The 23,334-nt window shown below is 40.2% G+C and overlaps 1 protein-coding gene across 7 annotated transcripts in view; it reads right to left on the reverse strand.

Annotated features, from left to right (window-relative positions):
* ATRX (ATRX chromatin remodeler) overlaps positions 1 to 23,334 on the reverse strand; it is a 95,527-nt gene that overhangs the window by 33,904 nt on the left and 38,289 nt on the right. For all 7 annotated transcript variants that reach the window (XM_088664680.1, XM_088664679.1, XM_088664682.1 and 4 more), the window contains 7 exons: positions 17,173 to 17,303; positions 16,319 to 16,498; positions 12,631 to 12,724; positions 10,709 to 10,811; positions 5,770 to 5,949; positions 1,802 to 1,940; positions 1,470 to 1,579 (listed from right to left, as the gene is read on the reverse strand). In XM_088664680.1, the coding sequence (XP_088520806.1) occupies positions 1,470 to 1,579; positions 1,802 to 1,940; positions 5,770 to 5,949; positions 10,709 to 10,811; positions 12,631 to 12,724; positions 16,319 to 16,498; positions 17,173 to 17,303 (937 nt within the window). The remainder of the gene's footprint in view (positions 1 to 1,469; positions 1,580 to 1,801; positions 1,941 to 5,769; positions 5,950 to 10,708; positions 10,812 to 12,630; positions 12,725 to 16,318; positions 16,499 to 17,172; positions 17,304 to 23,334) is intronic.

Raw genomic sequence — 23,334 nt, forward strand, 5'->3', positions numbered from 1 at the left:
AGCCTTTTACTCATTTATTGGGTGCAGTCCTGATACTTTCCTATTATGTCTTCTCCCCTGCAAGGTTACAGAATTTTCCCAGTACAAAGTGCATTTTGTTATACCTGGAAAAAATGCAGTATTTCCCTAAGATAGCACATCTACTGCTTTGAGACTGCTTTAAGGAACAAAATTACACAAGCATAATAGGGAGCCAACCATCACTTCTGCTATAAGCTGTGACGGGCATGTGCATATAACATGATATTTTGTGCGTTATTTCTCAATTTTCTTTTTTAATATTGTTTTAGAGGCTGTGTTCAATTATTGTAATACTACTGTACAACAAAGGAGTATTCTTCCAGTAATCAACACAGCTACGCTATCCTTCTGCCACTGTTCTTTTTTGAAAGATGTAACATTTTGTGTGTGCATGCGAGCAGTTAGAAACTCAGATATATAAGCTAGGCGCCAAATGGCTCCTTAAACTAAGGTTACAGTCGCCAAAATGGAATGCCTAGTTACCATTTTTGGGTAAGACAGCTATAAGGTCTTACTTTTCAAATGATGGACTGACTGTGATTGATTCTCAGTTAAACATCTGGCTAGTTCAGGTGACAACCTTGAGCTAGGTCAAGAACTTTGAAAACTTGAAAGAAAAGTCGCTTGAACCAGGGACAGTCCACTTATATGTTGGCCTATTCCTACCTCTTTTTCTTAATGATGACTGCCCCTGCTCATGCTGCACAGAAAAAGTGTTTCGGTTCTTGAAATTCATTCTGATTGTGCAGATAAAATATAATGGATAGAATTCTACAGGATGTGGTATTAGTGTGCGCAAACAGTCAAGATGCAATAATCTCAAGAAATGCACCTCCTAATGGTAGAGATATCAGGTGCCATCCTGGTGCCCAGGCATCTTCACTTGATCACAAGTGGTCTAATTTCAAACAGTGTGTGTGTGTGTGTGTGTGTGTGTGTGTGTGTGTGTGTGTTTAAAGTCATGGTATGTATACATTCCCATGCTATAGAGGGAATGAACTGCAACACAGGTGCAATATGTCACTGTAGTATAAACAGAACGTTGCATCAGCACAGGGGAGGCTAAAGTTCAAATTCCCAGATCAACTATCAAGCTCACTGGATGATTTGGGGGCAAGCTATTTTCTCAGTCTTACCTACCTCACACAATTGTTCAGAGAATAAAATTGGATACCTACCCTTCTTGTAAAGTGTTTGAACCCCTTGGAGGAAGAGTGGTATCAAGATGTAATCTTCCCTACACCAAGCTATTCTCCCTACAGTGACTACAAATAAACTGGATATTGTATTATTACCTTAAGATGGAAACTGTAACAATAAGGCTAAAAAAGGCAATGGGAATAAACACACAAATAGTCGGGAGAAGGCTTTTACATTTACATGATGCTGCTTTTACCAAAGCTGGAAGAAGCAAGTTCTATCCCTGCCAACAAATCCTTGAAACATACCTGCAAGGTCTTTCCCAGACCCATACAGTGGGCAAGAATGCATCCAGAGCCTGCAGATTTCCTTGTTTTTTTCACAGATTCACAACAGCAATCCCACATAAACTGTACACCTAGAAGTAATATTTTCAAAAGATCCTTAAAGAAATATTAAATACTCTGCACTGCTTGTTTTTTTTTTAAAAAAAATCAGCAATAAACAAGCACTATTTCTTGCTTAGGCTTATGATAGCAGTCACAGAACACTGCAACATCTCTCTAACCCTACCAGTTAAAAAGGTCAACTCATGGAAATCCAGAGTTTTGGGGGCAAAGCTCCTACCACAGTTTCTTACCATCAACTTGATGTGGCTTCAGCTTTGTAACTATGTCACGATGAACTTGTACTATAGGTTCTTTGGTTTCTTCATCTTCATCTAAAACCAGCTTAGTTGTAATTGGACATTTCATTGGTGTATCTTCTAGTTCTATCACCTGGAAAGATTTTTGTGTGCCATTAATTCAAGCTGTTACAGAAGCAACAGAGCTAACACCAGAATAAATATTGTGAAGCCTTACTTTTTCAGTTGCAACTATATGGATTTATCCCAAGATATGAAACAATTACTCTCTATTTGACAAGGAGGGTTCCAGGCCAAGTCAACAAATGAGGCCTGCATCATAGTCACAGACTTCATTGAAAAACTGCAAATTGGTGCTTCATATGTGTGGGGGGAAAGTGTTGGAAAATGGAGGCACTCTGGTCAAAAGAAATGAGCTAAAGCATAAATAATATTTAAGCTAGAAATGAAAGTGCCCTGGGTTAAATCTATATCCTGTTTCTGGGGAATGCAGTAATGCTTGCTTCTAACCTGCAAACAGTTGCATCTTTGAATAATTTGTTCTATGCAACAACAGGAGATTCTCTTAATCACAAGCTAGTAGATGTAATAAATAACAAGATGAAAGATTTTAAAAAATATTAAAAGATGATCCAAAATTAACTCCCTTAAGAGAATCAAGTATTTTTGTCTTAAGACAGTCTTTAAAAGGGCAGCAATTTTAAACATTTGTAAAATGTAAGACATACCCTGAAAATAAGACGTACCCCCATGCCTGCCAGCTTGGGGCCTGGAACTGGCTGCTGCTGCAGCAGCAAGCGTGTGGAGCGCCCAAGCCAGCGGCTGGGCCTCTGCCGAGCCTGGCCGAGGAGCCTTACATCCCAATGCCCGGAACCGGCGGCGGCTGCTGCAGCGCCGAGCACACGGCATCGCCGAGCACTCGGAACGCGCAGCAGCGCCGAGCGGAGCCCCTGAAACAGCGGCCGGGCCTCTGCTGAGCCCGGCCGAGGAGCCTTCCACCCCGCCGCCTGGAAGCGGCGGCGGCTGCAGCGCCAAGCACGCAGCATCGCCGAGCACTCGTAGCACGCGGCAGTGCTGAGCGGAGCCCTTGAACCAGCGGCCGGGCCTCTGCCAAGCCTGGCCGAGGAGCCTTCCTCCCTGCCGCCCAGAACCACCGCTGCTGCAGCGCCAAACGCGCAGCATCGCTGAGCGCGCAGCAGCGCCAGGCGGAGCGCCCTGCCATCCCGCCACCCTGAACCAGCTGCTGGAGCGCACCGAGTGCTCAGCAGCTCGGAGCACCCAGAAGCGCCCTTGCCCCTTTCTTCTTCCCTCTCTTTTTTCCCCCATACGCCCATCCTGTCAACAGCATATCCTCTGCTTTACTGGTAGGTGATAGAGATAAATGAGAGAAAAGCTACATCAGCAGAAAATAGACAGATTTCTGTCTGACCTTTATTTCCTAGGAAAGTCTTCCAACTGCAAAAGTAGACTGCAGCGTTAACTCAAATCTCATGCACATTCAAAGAACTTGCTTTCCCTCAAAGAATTCTCGGCATTATACAGTAGTTTGCTCCTCAAAAATTTACAGTTCCCAGCCAACCCTTAACAAACTATATTTTTGCATACATTGTATTGTTCTAATACATACAACAGCCTTGTCAGGTAGGACAGAGCCCAGCAGCGCCGTGTGCAGTGCCCAGCAGCACCCTGAGCCAGCGGCCTGGCCCGGCCAAGGAGACCGTAAGGTAATAAAAACCATAATAAAAAAATAAGACATCCCACCAAAAATAAGCCACCCTGTGTTTTTTTGAGGAAAAAAGTTATAAGACAGTGTCTTAGCACTCTTCTCGATTGGAAGTGGTAGTAATAATGGACTTCAATACAGAGAATTACTGGTGATGTTACCGGCTGCTGCTCAGCTTGAACTACCATATTTTTCGCTCCATAAGACACACTTTTTCCCTCCCAAAAAGGAAGGGGAAAAGTCTGTGCGTCCTATGGAGCGAAGACAAGAGCCAGAGCTGCGCACAGCGGGAAACCGGCTCTCGGGATGCTTGCTTGCTTCTCCCTCTTTCTTGCACTCTCTCTCACCCCTTCTTTCCTTCTGTCCTTCCTTCCTTCCTTCTCTCTCTTCCCTCCCTTTCTTTCTCTCTCTCTCACCCCTTCCTTCCTTCCCTCCTTCCCACCCTCCTTCCCCCTCTCTCTTTCACCCCTCCCTCCCTCTTTCTTTCTCTCTCTCACCCCTTCCTTCCCTCCTTCCTTCCCTCTCTCTTCCTCTCTCTCTCTTTCACCCCTTCCTTCCTTGTCTCTATTTCTTTCTCTCACACACCCCCCTTCCTTCCCTCCCTCCCTTTTCCAACTTGAATAAAATATTGGGGGGCAGGTAAGCCCCACCTCACATACCGTATCAGCCTTTCTCAACCTGTGGGTCCCGAGATGTTGTTGAACTACAACTCCCATCGCCCCTAGCTTTTCTTGTTTTCCTCCTCTAAAAATTAGGTGTGTCCTATCGTCAGGTGTGTCTTTTTGGAAGGGGCTTTCTGTGCCCACAGAGAAGGAATGGTACAAAAAGGTGGGGAGGACAATATACTGTATATTCCTGCGTATAAGACTACTTTTTAACCCAGGAAAATCTTCTCAAAAGTCAGGGATCGTCTTATACGCCAGGTCGTATTTCTTATACGGCGAGTATATCCCAACCTCTATATTTTAATGAGAAAAGTTGGGGGTCGTCTTATACGCCCAGTCATTTTATACGCCGGAATATACGGTAATATGAACTCTTGACCCAACACAGGCAAGTCATTAAGGGGTTTTACAATCAAGCAGTGTGTAAATGTTATAAAATAAATAAAAAGTAAATATGAAATAAATAAAAAGTGATATGGGCCAATTTTGATGTTACATGGTTTCTCTTCATTAGGTATATCAATAAAACTCCCTGGGCTACCAGTGTCACCAAACAACATAACATTACCGCTAATAATGAGAATGATGACAGTAGTACTTTTTATGGTTATTTACATTTCATTCAGTAGACAAGTTGTTATCTTCATACCTATTTTTGTGATTTTGTATGTATACATTTTATGTAAAATTTTATGTAAAAGTTTCTAATAAAGCTCTACAAAAATTCATTTAAATTTTTTTTTGAAGGGTTCATTGTTGAGGACAAAGACTATAGTTCAGTGGAATAACACATGATGTGCATGTCTATGTTGCTATGTTCAACCCCAGTACTCCACATAGGGCTGGGTGAGATTTCTGTCTGAAACCTTAATGAGCTGCTACCAGTCAGTGTAGAAAACACTGAGTTAGATACACCAACAACCTTAACAGTTCCATGTTTTTACAAAGAACTGGATAATCAAGAGTAATTTTTCTTGAAGTTGCTAAATTTAACAAGTGTTTTCTGAACATTTTTGTACTTTTCACACATGGGTACTATCCAGCTTGTGTTGCCCCACTGACAGAAGGCATCCATGAGCAAAACAGGGAAGGAAGCAATTTGGGAGGATTCATCTGGTCTGGAGGACAGCTGAAAACTGTCCTCCATAGGAACAAAGGAAGCTACTTGTGATCAATTCAGGCTGCTGGGCCATCTAGTTCAGTATAGTTAACACTAACTAGCACTGGCTGTTCAAAGTTTCAGACAAGTTTTCCTAGCCCGACCTGGAGGTACCCCTATTGTTTAAAATATCAACTAGAATGGACTTGGGTAAATAAAAATATCATAAGCATATGTCTGAAAGAGTAGATTGTTGGTAAGAGCAATAATAATAAATAAATACGTTAAAAATGTTTATAACATTTCCCGGGAAACGCTATTGCACACTGAAGTTTTCTATTATAATTCCCTCTTAGAGCTTTCAAGGTATTACCAGCACCTGGTAGGATTATTAAGATTCCCCAGCACCAAAGTTCAAAGCTAACAACAAACTGACTAATCCCTGATGCCCTTTGTATATAATAAGCAATCTTACTTCTCTTAGCTTCTCCCTCTCACGTTCCCTTTCCGCGATGCGCCGTCTTCTCTCTTCCTCTTCTTTCAGAGCATTTTGAGTTTCTCGTCTGAGCTTATCATCTTTAAGTATCTTCCGTATTTTTTTCCTGCCTTTCCCGGGAGATTTTGAATCATCATTATCATCATCATCAGAATTACTCTGTCAAAATCAGAAGAAAATACTGGTTGAAGGTCTACCATATTTAATAGGAAACAATGAATAGTCTTGTAAATAAAGACGCTAATATGGACCTACTTACTTAATACTTAAGATGCGGGTGGCACTGTGGGCTAAACCACAGAGCCTAGGGCTTGCCGATCAGAAGGTCGGCAGTTCGAATCCCCGCGATGGGGTGAGCTCCCATTGCTCGGTCACAGCTCCTGCCAACCTAGCAGTTTGAAAGCACGTCAAAGTGCAAGTAGATAAATAGGTACCGCTCAGGTGGGAAGGTAAACGGCATTTCCGTGCGCTGCTCTGGTTCACCAGAAGCGGCTTTGTCATGTTGGCCACATGAACTGGAAGCTGTATGTCAATAACACGAGATGAGTGCCGCAACCCCAGAGTTGGTCACGACTGGACCTAATGGTCAGGGGCCCCTTTACCTTTACTTAATATTATATTAAATGGTGCCAAATATTAGTAGTGTACAATACACGGCAACCGTAGCTGAATAAAGTGCATGAGGAAAAAAAGTTTTCAAAACTGAATGGCTAGTTTGTTACTATTTTATTTACTTATTCTAGTGAGCACTTACCAAACAAGGATGCCCTTACTGTATTTCAGAAGCACCCTAAATACCCCAAAGTTGCAACACAAACTGTTTTTGAAGGTCCATCTGTTTCAAAAGTGGCTTGCCATGCAGTGTAGGACTGCATGGGAATCAAAAGGAGGGAATCAAAAGTAAGACGTGCAACAGTGGCAAACTACAATTTATTCTGAGTACAGCAATTGCAACGTGTTGCAGGAATAAACTCTTCATGGGGGATATTTAATTCCTTCAAAAGCTCCACCAAATATTACCATATGGCAGCCGTATCAAAGCATATTCTATTAGATACTACCAATTGAATCCAACCATTTGTCTTACCTGAATGGGTGTTACTTCACTACCTATTGTCCAAGGCAGAAAACAGGGTTCAAGGCTGCTTCCTGCCCTCATTCAATCCATTTTCTGACGAGAATGACACAGAGCCAGAGCAGATGATTAACAAAATGAATACTGGAAGAAGAGAAGTCAACACATGCACAAACAAACTTGAACCAATAGACAAGAGACATGGACCTTGGCAAAGGAAAGAGCCTACATAGATTTGCAGCCCACCCATAGAAGTGGGTGGGGCTTGTGATGGTGTGACATCCATGAAATTGACTATTCAGGTGAGACCAACAGTCCACTTTCTGTGGGTGGCAAGCCATCACATGGAATGTACCAAAGCAGACATTCCCAATAGGTTTTTTTTTGGGGGGGGAGCAGAGAATGTATGAATTAGATCTGCAGAAGCACCTGTTCTAAAAACTCGCCACCCAAGAGAGGCATCTGCATATGCAAATTTATCCATTTTGTAATGCTTAGCAAAAGAGTTTGAAGTAACCCATGCCGTGGCCTTGCACATGTCCTGAAGCAAGGCATTGGTCGCAAAGGCCACCACAGCCATAGCTAATCTAGTAGAATGGGCTATGATATTTGAAGGCACAGGTAAATTAGACTCGTAGCCAAAAGAAATACAGGCTTTCAGTCAACAAGTTATTGCAGTTCGAGAGACCTTCTTGCCCAAGGTTTGTGGATGAAAGGAGACAATATTTTGTGCAGTTAATATACACTTCAATTGAAGGTCCACTGGTCAGTGAGGTAGTGTCATGCCTTCTCAAGATCAAGAGGATGACTTAGATTTGGACAGAAAGAAGGCAAAAAACTGTCCTGGGTTGTGATGAAAAGCAAGAATTCCCCTTGCAAATGAAGGCTGGATCGGTTCAGAGAACCACAGTGTCTTTGAAGACACAGAAGTGTCAGTCAGTAGACAGGGGTCCCAGGTTAGAAACACACAAAGCTGATGTGATGGTGATGAGGAAGAGCACCTTAAAGGAAAGAATTCCTAGAGGAACAGTGTGAAGCTCAAAGAAAGCCACTGGAGAGCTTGCATCACTTTGTGAAAACTCCTAAGATGGAAGGCAGTGTGCTACAGGAGGCAAGAACAGGGAGGCATATTTCAAGAAGTAATTCATCAGTGGATGGGCACCAAATGAAGGAGCAACCAAGTCAAAAGTCACAATGGACTTGGAGGAAATGGCTGAGATGTGACATCTAAATGTATTAAGTTTCCAAGCCAATTTTCAGAAAATACAGCATTTGTTGAACAGTAACTGTTTGGGATGGAATTACACCTTCAAAACAGCACCACTCATGAATGGTTTACCACATGCTCTGGTATCTTCTATTGGTCAAATGTCAATGGGGTACTATAATAGTAGTTGTAACTGATTAGCCCCAGGATGGAAGATTTATTACACCCTGGATTAGAAAGAGTTAATCCAGCTTCAGTTTAATTGACAGCGCATCTTTAGGAGGCGGGACGGTGCCCGGTTTAAAAAGGAGGGAATAACTGTTTTGGCAGTTGGAAGAGGGGGAGTGTGCTGTAGTTTGTAAACTAAGCTTGTAAACTTATGCATCGTTAAGAAAAGAAAAACCTATGTTCTCAAGAAAATAAAATTCATCTTCATTTTGTGCCAAAGAGTATTGTCTTGGTTATTCCAGCAGCATATTAAAACTCACCAAGGTGGAGACTCAGAAAAGGGCAAAACTTACCTAAGGAAAAGGGGATAGTTTGTGTCCTAGAGTCACACAGGAAGGGGAGTATGGTGAAAACCTAGAGTGCCACAAGTTTGCCAGGGTGATATGGCAGACTGATACAGTGGGGATCTGAGTTGAGGGAGTCCCTGTTCTGGAGGCAAGAGGTTGTTCATTCAAATAGCCCTGAGTGTTTGTGACATCAGGCCACAAAAGCTGGAATTAGACTCTCTTTACTGAGAAGCCCAGAATTGAGAGGTTTATTTTAAGGCGTAAGGAATTGAGTAGGGATTGCTTTACCCCTGTACCCTTTTGTCTCATAATCTATCGGCAACGTCGGCGAGGGGGTTCGTCGCAGTAGTCACCACCTATGCAGTAAAGAATACTTTAGATGGCTCCACTCAAATTATAGGTTGTCAGGCCAAAATGGCACCAGCAGTAATGAGGCCATTCCAATCACGGCTAACTGAAAGTCTGGGCCATAAGTGGAAGAAGAGGAAAGGCAAACAATAATCAAGGGATGGGGGCTACGTAGACAGGGCACTGATGCCCAAGAGTCCCTTCTACTTGCTACCTTTCACTGAACTTGGGCAGCTTAGTCTTCTGAGGTGTGGCAAACAGATGCAGTTGTTCTAAAAACTCGCCCTGGCAACACCCCAACCTTAAGAGACTGGCATCTGGCATGATCAGGACCCTTTCTGGATCCCTAGGTAGGACCCCTTTGTTGAGATGTTGAATGGCGGTATACCAATAGTGAGAGGCAAAGAAGGTAAAAGGAGCTTGTGCTAAGAGTTGGCAGAGTATAGCTGGTATGACAACAGGAACCATTGGTTTTAGCATGTGTGGTGAAGAGCCCAAGATATGACCAGGATGGTTGACAGAAAGAGGCCTTGAGCCAGCAGCTAGGCTGCTTCAAACAAGGTGAGAAAAAAATAGTGAGAAATTAAACCAGGGGGAGAGAGAAAAACCATAGAATAAAGGTGAACTTTAAAAAACATATGATCAAGGGAATAAAAGGCTAAGACACAGTGATGGAGGAAAGCTTAAAAACAGTAACACACTCAACCACTCACACAAGTTAGAAAAACTCACAATGGGTCTAAGGTCAGCAAGAGAGACAGGCTAAGTTAAGAGCAAAGCTGGATATGTCCACCCCAAGATGAAGGCAGGAAATGGACTGAATGAGGGCAGGAAGCAGCCTTGAACTCAACTCTATAATCATTTATTTCCTTGGACAATAGGTGGCGAAGCAACACCCATGTGATGGCCTGTCGCTCACAGAAAATACCAAAATTATAAGAAAGCCTTGTAAGGAGCTGCAGCAGTAGAGGGAATGGTGTTTCTACATTCAGGGTGAAGCTCAGTCATTTTTGCCACTGCCAGGAAATACATGGTTAAATTCAATGTTGTTACATATACAGTGGAACCTCGGTTTGCAACTACCTCAGTTTACGAAAACCTCAGTTTACAAATGCCGCGAACCCGGAAGTGTTTACATCCAGGTTCCGTGGCGTCGGATGCACAGAAGCAAACTGCACAGCGCATGCGTGCATGCGCAGAAGCGCTCTACTGGTACTTTGCGCACGCGCAGAAGCGTGCCTTCGGTGAGCGAATGCCTCGGTGAGCGAACGCCTCCGCAGAATGGATTGCATTTGCAAACTGAGGTACCACTGTACAGAAAAGAAATATTACTTTTGTATGCTGCTACTTCTGTCATTATTTTGTTATTTTAGTCTCCCTCTTAATATGAAAGTGTTCCTGAGGTTTTAATTTTGTGGTGTATTGCTGTTCTCCTTGGTGTAAGCTGCTTTGAACAACTCTTTTTGTGTGTGTGTGTGGAAAAGCAGCATATAAATAAAGTGATGGTAATTTATTTCACAAGAATAATAAAGAGAGGCCAGGATCCAAAGAGCTGCTTAGGATCATGCAAAGGACTTAAAGCATCCTACAGAATGACAGTTCTGACTCCCTCACTCACCTTGAAGAGTTGACCCATCCCTCTGTCATATTAAACTTTTTTTAGAAACTCTCTTCGGGTTTAAATGGAGTTTGCCTTTTACTGTGGGGGAGAGGCACTATTTGACATGTGCACTCTAAATCCTCAAGGCCACAGAACTTATTTCTGTGCAATACCTTGTTCTCACTGGATGAATCCTCCTGAACTTTTATGCGTCTTCTTTTCTTCTTCTGCTTGTAACTTCGCTGATTTTCTTCTAATTCAGCTTTCTTGGCAGATCTGAAACATTGAAGAGGATTCACAGATCTTCTGTTCCTGGATTTTCTGCTCAATTACTACTAAACCAACAGATCCAAAACTGAAAATGTCATTTTCACTTCCTCTGCCAGAAGATTAAATATATCATGCATCAATTTGAACACAAGAACTGTAGCTGTTGCTTCTGCTCCTTGTTATTAACTAATTAACTCCTCTAGTTTCATCTGCACCAACATTTCATAATGAAGCACTATGATGATGGCCTCTTTTCCTATGCTCTACTAAAAAACTAATGACTCAGATAACCAAGAATGCACTCCTGCTTAAGGAATTAAGAAACTGGTAGTTGCAACAAACTTGAAATTAATGACCCCTGAATAATGTTTATAACTCAATGAACTGTTTTGGTATACGAACGTAAGAACAGCCCTGCTGGATCAGGTCAAAGCCCCATCTAGTTTAGCACTCTGTTCTCACAGTGAATAACCAGGTGTACCAATGGGAAGCCGCAGGGATGCGGGTGGCACTGTGGTCTAAACCACTGGGCCTCTTGGGCTTGTCAATCAGAAGTTCGGCAGTTCGAATTCCCGCAATAGGGTGAGCTCCCGTTGCTCTGTCCCAGCTCCTGCCAACCCACCTGTTCGAAAGCACAGCAGTGCAAGTAGATAAATAGGTACCACTGTGGCGGGAAGGTAAATGGCGTTTCTGTGCGCTCTGCCTTCCATCAGTGTCCCTTTGCGCCAGAAGTGGTTTAGTTATTCTGGTCACATGACCCAGAAAGATGTCTGTGGACAAATGCCAGCTCCCTTGGCCTGAAAGCGAGATGAGTGCCGCAACCCCATAGTCGCCTTTGACTGGACTTAACTGTCCAGGGGTCCTTTACCTTTACCCTTTTCCAATGGAAAGCCAGCAGGCAAAACATGAGCACTATAGCACTGCAACTCTAGCACTTTATCTTCACCTGCAATTACCAGCACCTGTGATACCCAGCACTTGGTATTCAAATCCATGATGCCTCCAGCAGTAGAGGTAGAACATTCTGTGGTAAACTTGTGGTAAAGTATTTATATTAATGAACTACTTGTTGACTAATTGTTGACCTAATATTAGGTCAGTAGAGGAACACTGATCTGAAGAGATTTAAGGGTTGTCTGTTTTACAACTTAAGCTGAAGATATATTAATTTTTTAGAATTGATAAACTGCTTAAAACTCTTAAAAATCTACAACATTATGCAGTATCATTATAAGCAATATGAACAGTAAAAACAGGAGAACTGCAGTATACAGTAAAATAGTAATATAAGGGCAAATATAAACAATGTCTGATCCATTTCAAATTGGTTTCCTAGCTAAGCCTCACATGAAGTTTGATGCATTGACTTGTGGATTTCCTATCTACCATTGCCTTTTCCTAGGCTATGGACCAGTTCTGTTCTATTTTGGGGTGGGGTGGGGTGGGGGATTTCCTGTGTCAGTTTCACACATTTTCATCATTCATTAATCTGTTTTATCAAGCTTTTCTATATCAATCTGCATTTAGTCCAATAAGACACATTATGTTTGTTTGTATTTTGTCCTGAAAGGCATGCTAATTTATACGCATTTTGGTACCTTTCTGAACAAAGTCCTACATAAAAAATATGGAGATGTTTAAAAACTAAAAACCGTGCTCTAGTTTGGAAAGTGCAAACCAGGTTGGTTTACTTTAAAACATGGACTGAATGAGTTATCCTTCAGTTTTCAAATCTCCCCCCACCCCACCGAAAAGAAAGAAAGATATGCAATACAGTTCCTGGCTGAAAATCAAACTCTCAAGAGCATATTTTAGAGTGAAGTACCTTGTTCTAGGACGCTGATCATCTTCAGATTCACTGACTTCTTCACTGACTCCAGATTCATTTGCTTCCGAATTATCTGAATCCTCACTGCTTACTTTAAGGTTAAACAAAAATTGGTATCATAATTGCTGCATCAGTAGCAAAACACTTGTAGTTAAGTACAGGACCATTATGTATCAGCATTTTAATAGAAAGCCAATAGAAGTACAGTTGACTCACATCTTGCATGCAATTAATTTGCAAATTTTCAACTTTATTTATTTTGGTCCAGGAACCAAGAGAATTCAGTTTGTGGCAAAGGGCAAACAGGAGAGAGGGTAATAAGAGAGATTTAAATCCTTTCACCAACCACAGTTACCCACTCCCTACTACTAACCTTGCAACTGCTGAAATACTCAGCTTCACGCAAGCCAGTCCACAGCTGAGAACAGGAGTAATCTTGTAACCTCTACACCTGAAATGTACATCTCTGGAGTGCAGAACCAGATAAAAGCAGATACTGGACCACTGCTACATTTTGACTGTTTTAATGTTTTTTAATTGTTTTAACTGTCTTTAATTCATATGGTGTTTGTCCAGATAAGACTGAGCAACTTGTTGGTGGGTAGTTCCCTAGACTGATATTGCCTGCTCTTAATGAGGTAACATATCCTCTGATGCAGCTAGTACTGCAGATGGGGGGGGTACCTATGGATCCACTGTTGGCACTTGTGGCACAGGTTGCCTCAGTGGGGCAGCATGCCTTCCACTAGTTTCAGCTGGTGGCCCAGCTGCGCCCCTCTCTAAACAGGAGTAGCCTAACTTTTGTTGCCTAGGCTCTGGTAACCTCTAGGTTAGACTAGATTAGTTATATGTAGGGCTGCCTCTGAAGGTGGTTTGGAAACTTCAGCTAGCACAGAATTCAGTGCCCAGGTTGCTCACCAAAGCAAGATGGTTTGAGCATATACAGTATTGCCTATCCTGGCCCAACAGCACTGGCTGCCAATTAGTTACTGGGCCCAATGGAAAGTGCTGGTTTCAACCTATACAGGCTTAAACAGCTCAGGACCATTATACCTCAAGGACTGCCTCTCTCCATATGAACCCTTAGATCATAATTTGAGACCTCTCTTTGTATGCCTCCTCCATGAAAGGAGTATTCCACAGAACTGGGCCAGTGACACAAAATGGTCAGTTTCTCATTGTTGCCAAACAATTCTCATTGTTGCCAAGTAAGCCTCACCAACTCAGGGAATGACAAACAACAGTCCTGCAGATGAGTTGGGACATAAGGACTCAGGCAACCCCTGAGGCACCTTGGACCTAAACTCTTCAGGGCTTTAAAAATTAATACAAAACCTTTAGGTAGGTGATGTCTGGCCAGTTGAAATCACACAAATGAAATGCATGGAAGGTGGAGAGCTGAAAAGCTCTTTTTGCACAGCTTTTTCCAACCACAAAGAGCTTTTAAGCTTTCAGATTTGCTTACTAGGCTTTGGGAGGCTCTTCTAAGAACTCAAATGGCCCTGAGAGATTTCGCAGGAAACTCCCAGAGCCTGCATAAGTCTCCCAGAGCCTGGGCCTTGCTTCAGGGGGTAGGACTCATTCAGTGTGCTGGCTCCAGAAGGAATAGGTGGCCGTGTGAGTACGTTCAATGGGGTTCTTTTTAACCATATGTGATTTTGACTACATCCCCAGAATGTGCCCACCCACACACACAAGTTGCAAGTCAACTGTAAAAATATGTCCAATATTACGAAAAATAACAAAAAGGGAAACGTAGAAACTGTGGCACCTGCTGATCACACATTGACATGTTTCAGAAGAAACACTTATTTCATTATTTAAATGTGGGTGAAGAATAATGAGGGTTTAGGACTTCCGAGTTTCTAATAAAAATAGCAGAAAGGGGCTAAGAAAAGAACAGAAGATACTGCTGGTATTTACCTGTAAGGTATTTCAGAGGCAGTAGGACACCACCAAGTGGGTATTGTGATCCTCCACTTGCCTGAAAGCAGTTCACTTTTTCCTACCTTCAAGCAAGTGAAGGATAGTGGCATCCTAGTGCTTACTGAGTAAAGATATAAAGCTGTTTCAACAGGTATATTATTTTCAGTGCTATCTAAATATAAAACTCATGCTAAAACAATTCAGCAGAATTAGGCAGAACAGTGAAATGTAATTATCTTATATGTATAAAAATAAAACAATAAAAACGAACAGTAGCAGACAATACCTGACTTTGGTAAACTTCTTTTTTAATTGTGAAGAAATGGAAGAAAATAAACAGAGAAAGTGACACCGGATGCAAAACACCAGTGCAGTCTCAATCTGCTTGCATTCATGCCCTCTAAATACTTATTAAGGCCAGAATCCAAAGAGCTTACTTAACAAGTGAAATCCTAGAAATGTCTACTCAGATGTTAGGCCCAACAAGGCTGCAACACCATACACACCTACCTGGGAGTACGCTCTATTGATAACGAGACATACTTCCAAGTAGATATACATAGGATTGCACGGTATGTGTGTCTGTTGCCTGGCACGTATCCAGTGGGATTTCCTCTTCCACAGTAATCTCCCATCCCAAACAAAGAACACAAGTCAAGAGCCTCCTGGGGATGCGCAAGCTAGTTCTAAAACAGGAAGATAATTTAAAGTTCTAAATTAAGATTAGAATAAACATTTGGGAAAAGGTGAGAACCCCCTAAATCTATGTTTTTATCATTTCAAGACATACAATGTTCTTAAGTTCGCATGCTGAATCATGTGGCATCATCAACATGATTTCAACTATCAAGTAGCAGCTGATTCAACAGAATTCTAAACTCGCTGCTCTATTATTATTATTATTATTTTTATAATGACCAGGATGCAGAAGTAATTCCACAAGGTCAAGGGGTTTTAAGCTTCTGCATGTTCAACAACAACAATCTGTTTCACATGGCACTTGTGAGATTAGATAAAACTGGCCATATTCAGGGTGATATGGTTGTAGTTTGGGTAAGTGATATGGACTGCCATTTTTGTTTTTATGTTTTATACTATAATGGTCATTGGCCTCAAGCAATAATAATTTGTCTCAATGTCATGGCAAAATGATTTTGGAACTGAGGAAAAGTAGTTTGCGAATCATTAGATCTGCTATTCAAGTAAACAATTCTCACTGGGCATTCCCAAACCCTTGGGGAAACAAAAATACTCTTACTGGCCTGTTTCTCCAAACCCAATACCCAACTAAAGTATCCCTTTCCTGAGTAGTTTGATCTTCTGCATCATGCTACCTGATTTCATCTACTCTAATCAATGTTAGACCCATTGGAGATATGCCATTATCAGTTAGGGATTGGCACACACATTTTAGAGGTTTCTGCTGCATCTACCCCACTACTTCATGCTCATTTGTCCAATAGTACTGGCATTCTATTGTTGTACTTTATTGATATACTTCAATGAGACTGTAAACAGCTTTGAAAGACCATTTCCTGATAAGCGGTAAATAAGCCTTTCATGTGAATACATAAGCATTTTTAATTCTTGCTTCAAGAAGTGCCAGAGTATGGATTATCAGCTATTTGACAGATGCATTCCAATAAAGTAGCAATAAGAATTGTACCACCATCTTCAAGGACCAATATGTTAGCAATATAATGGCTGCCTATAGAGCCCCTGGTATGTAGTCACACATCACACATTTTAGATTTTGTACCTTTCCTTCTGTTCCTGCGTTTAACTTCTTTTGCCTCTTTAGATTTTCCCTTTTTCTCTTCCTCAGACTCTCCATCACTCGTGGTCAACTTATGTCTTAACAAGCGGTGCCTGTATCTGGGTTTCTTAGCCCCATCAGTATCTGAATCAGAGTCAGACTCATCTTCCTCTTCATTCTCTCCTGTCACAAAAAAGGGGGGGAACCAACATAAAGCTTCTCCCATACAAATTATTTTTCCAGCTCATATCAGTATCAAAGGGAGGTAATGACAATACATACCATGTACATTATGAAGGACTTGAATTTAGCAGTTATTATTTTATTATTTATTAAATTTATTCACTAAGCAGAACACACTCCAGTTCTTTTTAATATGTGAAGGATATTGTGAATATAATTAAGTATTCAAGTTATATTAAGAGTGTCATAGGATCGAAGACACTATATGAACACTTCAGCACAACCTTACACTGTGAGCAGATGGCTATAATAGCTATCTGCTCACTACTAGCTGCCATATGAGTTCAATTAGAGCTTCTTTTGGTCTAAAATGAGGTGCTGGTACTCATATATTGATGAAAGTGCTGTGGGTACCAGCACCAAATGGCTGCCACATGTTCAGAAAAAAGGAGTTTTAGTACTTACTGTTAAGAACTGTGAGAAATACAGTTCTGAGTTCTATGTTTGGTCAATTTACATATTTTGTTTAAAAGATGCTTTGCTGATTAATCTCTTACAAAATATTTTGAAATGACAATGGATTTGAAAAGAACAGTACCTCTGTCTGGCAGAATGCCCACCCAGTTCACTGATCACATTTTTGTACTCTTATTGTACTACTATGTGGTGCTCACCATTGTCACCTCTTTTTTCATAATGCTTTCCTTTCTTCTTTTTCTCTTCATCAGATTCTTCATCAGAAGAAGTTTCATCCTCTGAGGAAAGATTGGCTTTGATTTCTTCTAAAAGCATTTTCTTGGCAATTCTTTGAAGTAAAACAAAAAAGGTGTATTCCATTGGTTCAACAATAAAAATCAGTAAGTGCCAAAGTAAATGCATAATAACTGAGCAAGATTAATGGTTGAAACAAACCTGAACTGAGAATTTTAAGAACTGAGCAAGAGTAAAGCTGGAAATGGAAGAGTAATTTTGTGGATTAACCTGCTTGTGGAAGAAAAGGCTGGTTTTCCCCCCCTAATAATGTCCAAAAAAAACCCTTGCAATTTCAGAAGTATTTATTTTGCTGACTTGGTACCATGACATGGTTACACTTTTATATGCCTCCTTTCTGTGTCACCCTCTTTGAGACATCATCATAGCTATACAGCAATATCTAACTGAATATCAGATTCCCACATCAATCTTGGTAGCCTCCAAAATATCACAAGAAATCCGTATCTCTGAAGGGCAGAAAACCACATCCCAAAAAAGTATTTTAGATTATGGCAGTGGTCTATCCAACAATCTCCTTACAGATTTAGTAGTTTATAAAAAAGACTGTAATTCTATGGTCACCAATTGCAGAAGTGAGTCGCATGAGTTATAAAAAATAAAGTGCATTCAAACAGAATTAGTTACAGAGTTCTTGATAAGGACTCAATCTGTGAATCACCTTTTTAAAAAAAATAATCCCACATCCCTTGACCAATCAAGTGAGCTTTATTCACTCACTCATTTGTTTGTTTGTTTGTTTGCATACTTATGGACTGACTTTAATTTATTTACTTTATTCACTTATTTGCTATTAGCATACTATTAAGCTACTATTTACTTACTATTATTTCCTCATATATTCACTTATTAACTTACTGTTAACTTATTTACTTGCCTACTTGTTTGTTTGTTTGCATACTTATGACTGACTTTAATTTATTTACTTATGTACTTATTTACCTATTTATTCACTTGTTTGCTATTAGCATACTATTAAGCTACTATTTACTTACTATTATCCATTTATTTATTTACTTATTAACTTACTGTTAACTTATTTACTTGCCTGTTTGTTTGTTTGTTTGTTTGTTTGTTTACAAGAAAAGACAAACTATCTCCCTCACAGTAGGATAGCTTTGGTGGATGTAGGGCAGAATTCTGAAAGCAACAAGTCTGAAGCCAGCCAAATTAGTCCACTAGATCCCAATTATTTTCAGGCCACCACCCTCACAGTTCCATAAACTCATTTCCTGTGCCCCTACCCTATAAAAAGCAGAATTCAGAATAAGGGTCTTACACAACCCACAAAGGAAGATATTAACACAATAAAATTCAAAATGGTAACAACTGCACATTTATTCAAAATACCATTAAAACTATTTAGTTTAATTAATTCAATAATTTGATCCATTGATATCAGATATTGCATGAAAAATATTTCATGCATTATTACTAAAAAAAATAGTAAGGGTGAAGGAAATTTATAGCATAAAGTGTTTATATATAACTACTTACCAAACATGCACAAACCTTCACCTACCACAGATGTACTGTAACTAATTTATAAGAAAATCAAAAGCTATTACCAATGATTGGCTATCTTGTGACTCATGACAACTCAAAATCGTAAATACAAACATTACCAAAGGAAATAGCTTTGAAAGTGAAAAGAGCAGTAAAACTTTAAATATAACACAAGGCTCTAGTGATCAACATGCTTGGATGGGCCCATCTCCAGTGCCCCCCTAGGAAACGCATCACCCTCTGTAGGGCAGTACCATTCACTCTGGGAACTACTGTTTTAGTCCCAATGAAATATGCTGAGTGCCATTTATTAATGGGACTTTTGTTCACTTCTTTCTCTTGCTTGAACTTTATTATATGTATTAGCACGGTTTGCATGTCATGGTAAATAATAATTATTGCTCTAACATAGACATGGTGATCATTCCCACTTTGCAGAAGTAACAAATCCATGATTTCTGGTTTAAGTGTTGCATCCAAATTGGATATCATGGTTTGTTTGCTCAAACCATGACTGGTAAGCTAAGAAGAAAACTTGGTTTCACCTCATGACTTGTTGCTCTTGCCCATACTAGGTCAGGAGCCATCTGTGCATTCCTGGTAAATCATTAATTTTGTTTAATTTTGTTAATTTTGTTTACCCTAACATGTGAACAAAGTGACGGTTTTAAATCATGGTTCTGGTTAACCACTGCACTGTAATAAAACAACTTCTGAAGAAGTGTGCATGCACACGAAAGCTCATACCAAAATAAAAACTTGGTTGGTCTTTAAGGTGCTACTGAAGGAATTTTTTTATAAAACAACTGTTATTAAAACAACTGTTATTACAGTACAGTGTTGACCAGAACCATGATTTAAAACCGTCGCTTTGTTCACATGTTAGGGAAAACAAAGTTAATGATTTACCAGGAATGCACAGATGATTGCAATCATTTGTAAAGTATTTGAGGGATGAATTCCTGCTCTTTCATACAGAATTTGATTAATGAACGGGCACTCCTTTGCAGTTTTATCAAAGTCTAGGGCCTCCCGCTTCTGCCCCCAATAAGCAGAGCTGATTAGCACATTAATACCTGATCATTTCATTTACAGCATTGAAGAGAGACCACCTTTTGCCCCATTTCAAATATTGTGCAGTCATTTGCAGTTATAACTACAATGCAAGATTAATACAGTGGTACCTCGACTTACGAACAACTCAACAACTGAATTTTTCGACTTACAAATGGGGCAAATGGCCACACGCTTATGAATTTCTCGACATCCGAACGGAAACCGCAGTGGTTTTAGATAGGTTTTTTCGACCCTATCTAGGGTCGAGATGCGGTTGCTTAGACTTACGAATTTTTCCATTTCCAATGCATTCCTATGGGAAATCGCATTTCCAATGGCGCTTTTGACTTACGAATTTTTCAACCTACGAAGGTGCCTTCGGAACGGATTAAATTCGTAAATCGAGGCACCACTGTACCATGCATGTGCCTGCTGCCTTTTCCATAGACATCAATGGCAACTCCTAAGCTGACTCACTCACACAACCAACAAATCAATGCAATACTATTGATATTGTGGGAAAGAAAGTGTTATGCAATTTGCCAGCACATGTGCTTGCATCATGCAGACTTAATGCATCTGAAAGAAAATGATAAATCCTTAATGCATGCACAAGTCTTCTGTGATATGTTGGCAACTCCAACAAGACACAAACTCACAATTATTTATTTGACATGCTCCTAAATTGCTTACAATACACGCTTCTTTCATGAATGATGTTTCATGCTTTAACACAGCTTTAACCTAGCGGACCACAAAAATGACTAATATGTGGACACTTTTTTAATATGAAAGAAAATACCTCAATAAATTGTGCCCTAACATCTTAGTAGAAAAACTGGCAGTCTACATTTCTTAAATTAAATGCTTGGACAAGAAACATGTTTTACAAAAATTTATTGCATCCATCAAATACTTCAAAGGCATTGTGCATGAATACACTATGAATCTCTTAATGAACAAAAATAACTCCAAACATATTAAAACAGTAAGTACTATTTCAAATTTCAGACAAACCAAGAAGAAACAAATACACACCACATTGAAATATGACACTCTGTGTTATATTATGACCCACTAAAATATTGCACTTTGGCAAAAGATTTTTCTACACTTTAGTAAGAAACATGTTAAAATAATAGTTTTGTCAGAAAAAGAAAGCTGTAGGTACAGCCTAAGCTGTAACATTACAACAAATATCTAGCATCCCTCTTTGGCCTGGTGGAAATGGGTCTTTTGACCAAAAAAAACAAGCAACCATTAAATTGCAAACCTAAGTGCATTTACTTGAAAGTTTGGGATGGGTGTATCAGGGAACAAGTCACCGAACTGTTAACAGTAGTCACTATGGTTGAGATCCGAACAGCCCCATATGCTGGCAGAAAGAATTTTGGTGTGCAAATGGGATTGGGAAATACCCCAAGCTGCATCCCTTTATTCCACAGCAGTCAATGCTTGGGGATGAAGGGTTGGGAGGAGGACCAGAAGCGCTCATGTCTTATGGAACTCCTTAACAGCTCTTTGGATCTATCTAACATACATAGTCAGTGAATAGACTCTTTAAATTGCATTTTCTTAATTCTGGTACAACACGATTTTCTTAATTCTGGCACAACATAAAGCATTGCAAAAAGATATAATACAAGTCAGCCAAAATTCACCTTGCATACTGGTGAAGACTATTTGCTGATGAACACCAACTCTATCTAAGAGAGGTAGATTTATTCTTTCCTGGATTAAACGGTACAAGCAGGTCCACTATCGGAAAGCTCATTATCCAAAATCTCAGTTTTCCAATACCCAAACATCACTACAAGAATGTCTGATTCAGGTATCTTAGCAGCCAGTTTTGCTATTTGGCAGCAGCCATTTGGGGGCAGAAACCATGGATGGAGCAGTGCTTTTTCTTCTAGAAAAAAAGTGCCAGTACTCCTCATGAAGTTGTTACAGTAAGTGCCACAATTTTAACCAGTACTTTTCTTCTAGAAAAAAAGTGCTAGTGCTACACACCCTTGAGTACCCCCAGAAAAAAAGCACTGGAACGGGGGGGGGGGGGAACCATTGCTTCATCCATGGTTTCTGCCCAAAATGGTTGCCAAACAACAAAACTGGCTGCTCAGATATCTGATTTCAGGATCTAGGGGTCTTAGATTCATAAATTAGATGCACCCCAAAAAAGCTAACACTATTCAGCATCAACAGACGTATAGTGCCCAAATCAAGGGAAGTAATAGTACCACTCTATTCTGCCTTGGTCAGATCACACCTGGAATACTGCATCCAATTCTGGGCACCGCAATTTAAGAAAGATGTTGACAAGCTGGAACATGTGCAGAGGAGGGCAACCAAGATGATCAAGGGTCTGGAAACTAAACATTACAAGGAGCACTTGAAGGAGCAGGGTATGTTTAGCCTGGAAAGAGGAGACTTGAGAGGAGATATGATAGCCATCTTCAAATATATTAAGGAATAGCACATGGAGGAGGGAGCATGCTTGTTTTCTCCTGCTCTGGAGGGTAGGGCTCGAACCAACAGCTTCCAAGTTACAAGAAATGAGATTTTGACTAAACATTCGGAAAAGCTTTCTGACAGTAAGAGCTGTTCAGCAGTGGAACAGACTCCCAAGAAAGGTGGTTGACTCTCCTTCCTTGGAGGTTTTTAAACAATGGTTGGATGGTCATCTGTCATGGATGCTTTAGCTGAGATTCCTGCATTGCAGGGGGTTGGACTAGATGGCACTTAGGTCCCTTCCAACTCTAAAATTCTATGATTCTATTAAAAAGATCAGATATATCAGCGAGCAGGAGTGATTGAACAAATCAATTTTACTTTTGTTTAGCTTTTGTTAACTGGCTGCAACAGGTTCAGGCAAAAAATATAGGTTAGAAATGTTTTCATAAGAAAAAATGGAAATCATCAGCTTGTTATGCAAATGCTCACCTGACAAACAATTTCCTGGGAACACATTTTGTTCCGATAGCGGGACCTGCTTGTATTCATTATCTCCCCCCCCCCTTAAATACAATTCCAGGAACTGACGTATTAGATATTTCTTTATGATTTCAAGATACATCTGCTATGTATTAAGAAATAAAGTATAATACTCCATGCTATGTATTAAGAAATAAAGTATAATACTCCATGCTATGTATTAAGAAATAAAGTATAATACTCCATGCTATGTATTAAGAAATAAAGTATAATACTCCAAGCAAGCACCTAACAACTTTCTAACAAAAAATACCTACTAAAAATTTAAAATCTATTAATTAAAAAGGGACTCTAGTTTGCATCTTTTTTTAAAGTCCCATTTTGTTCAAAAGTATGCTCATCGTTTTATACTGCCAATCTTTAAACAATTATTTTAAACATTCCTTTATACATTTGTTTTAACGCTGTGTGTGAAAAGCAAGTAACAGCTAGATTAGCAGCATTTTAATCTATATCCAGGTGCATATGGCAGAACAAGTATTAATATTCACTTAAGGGAGAGACAAATAGCT

This window comes from Zootoca vivipara, chromosome Z2 (assembly GCF_965207765.1).
Source record: "Zootoca vivipara chromosome Z2, rZooViv2.hap1.1, whole genome shotgun sequence".
NCBI lineage: Eukaryota > Metazoa > Chordata > Lepidosauria > Squamata > Lacertidae > Zootoca > Zootoca vivipara.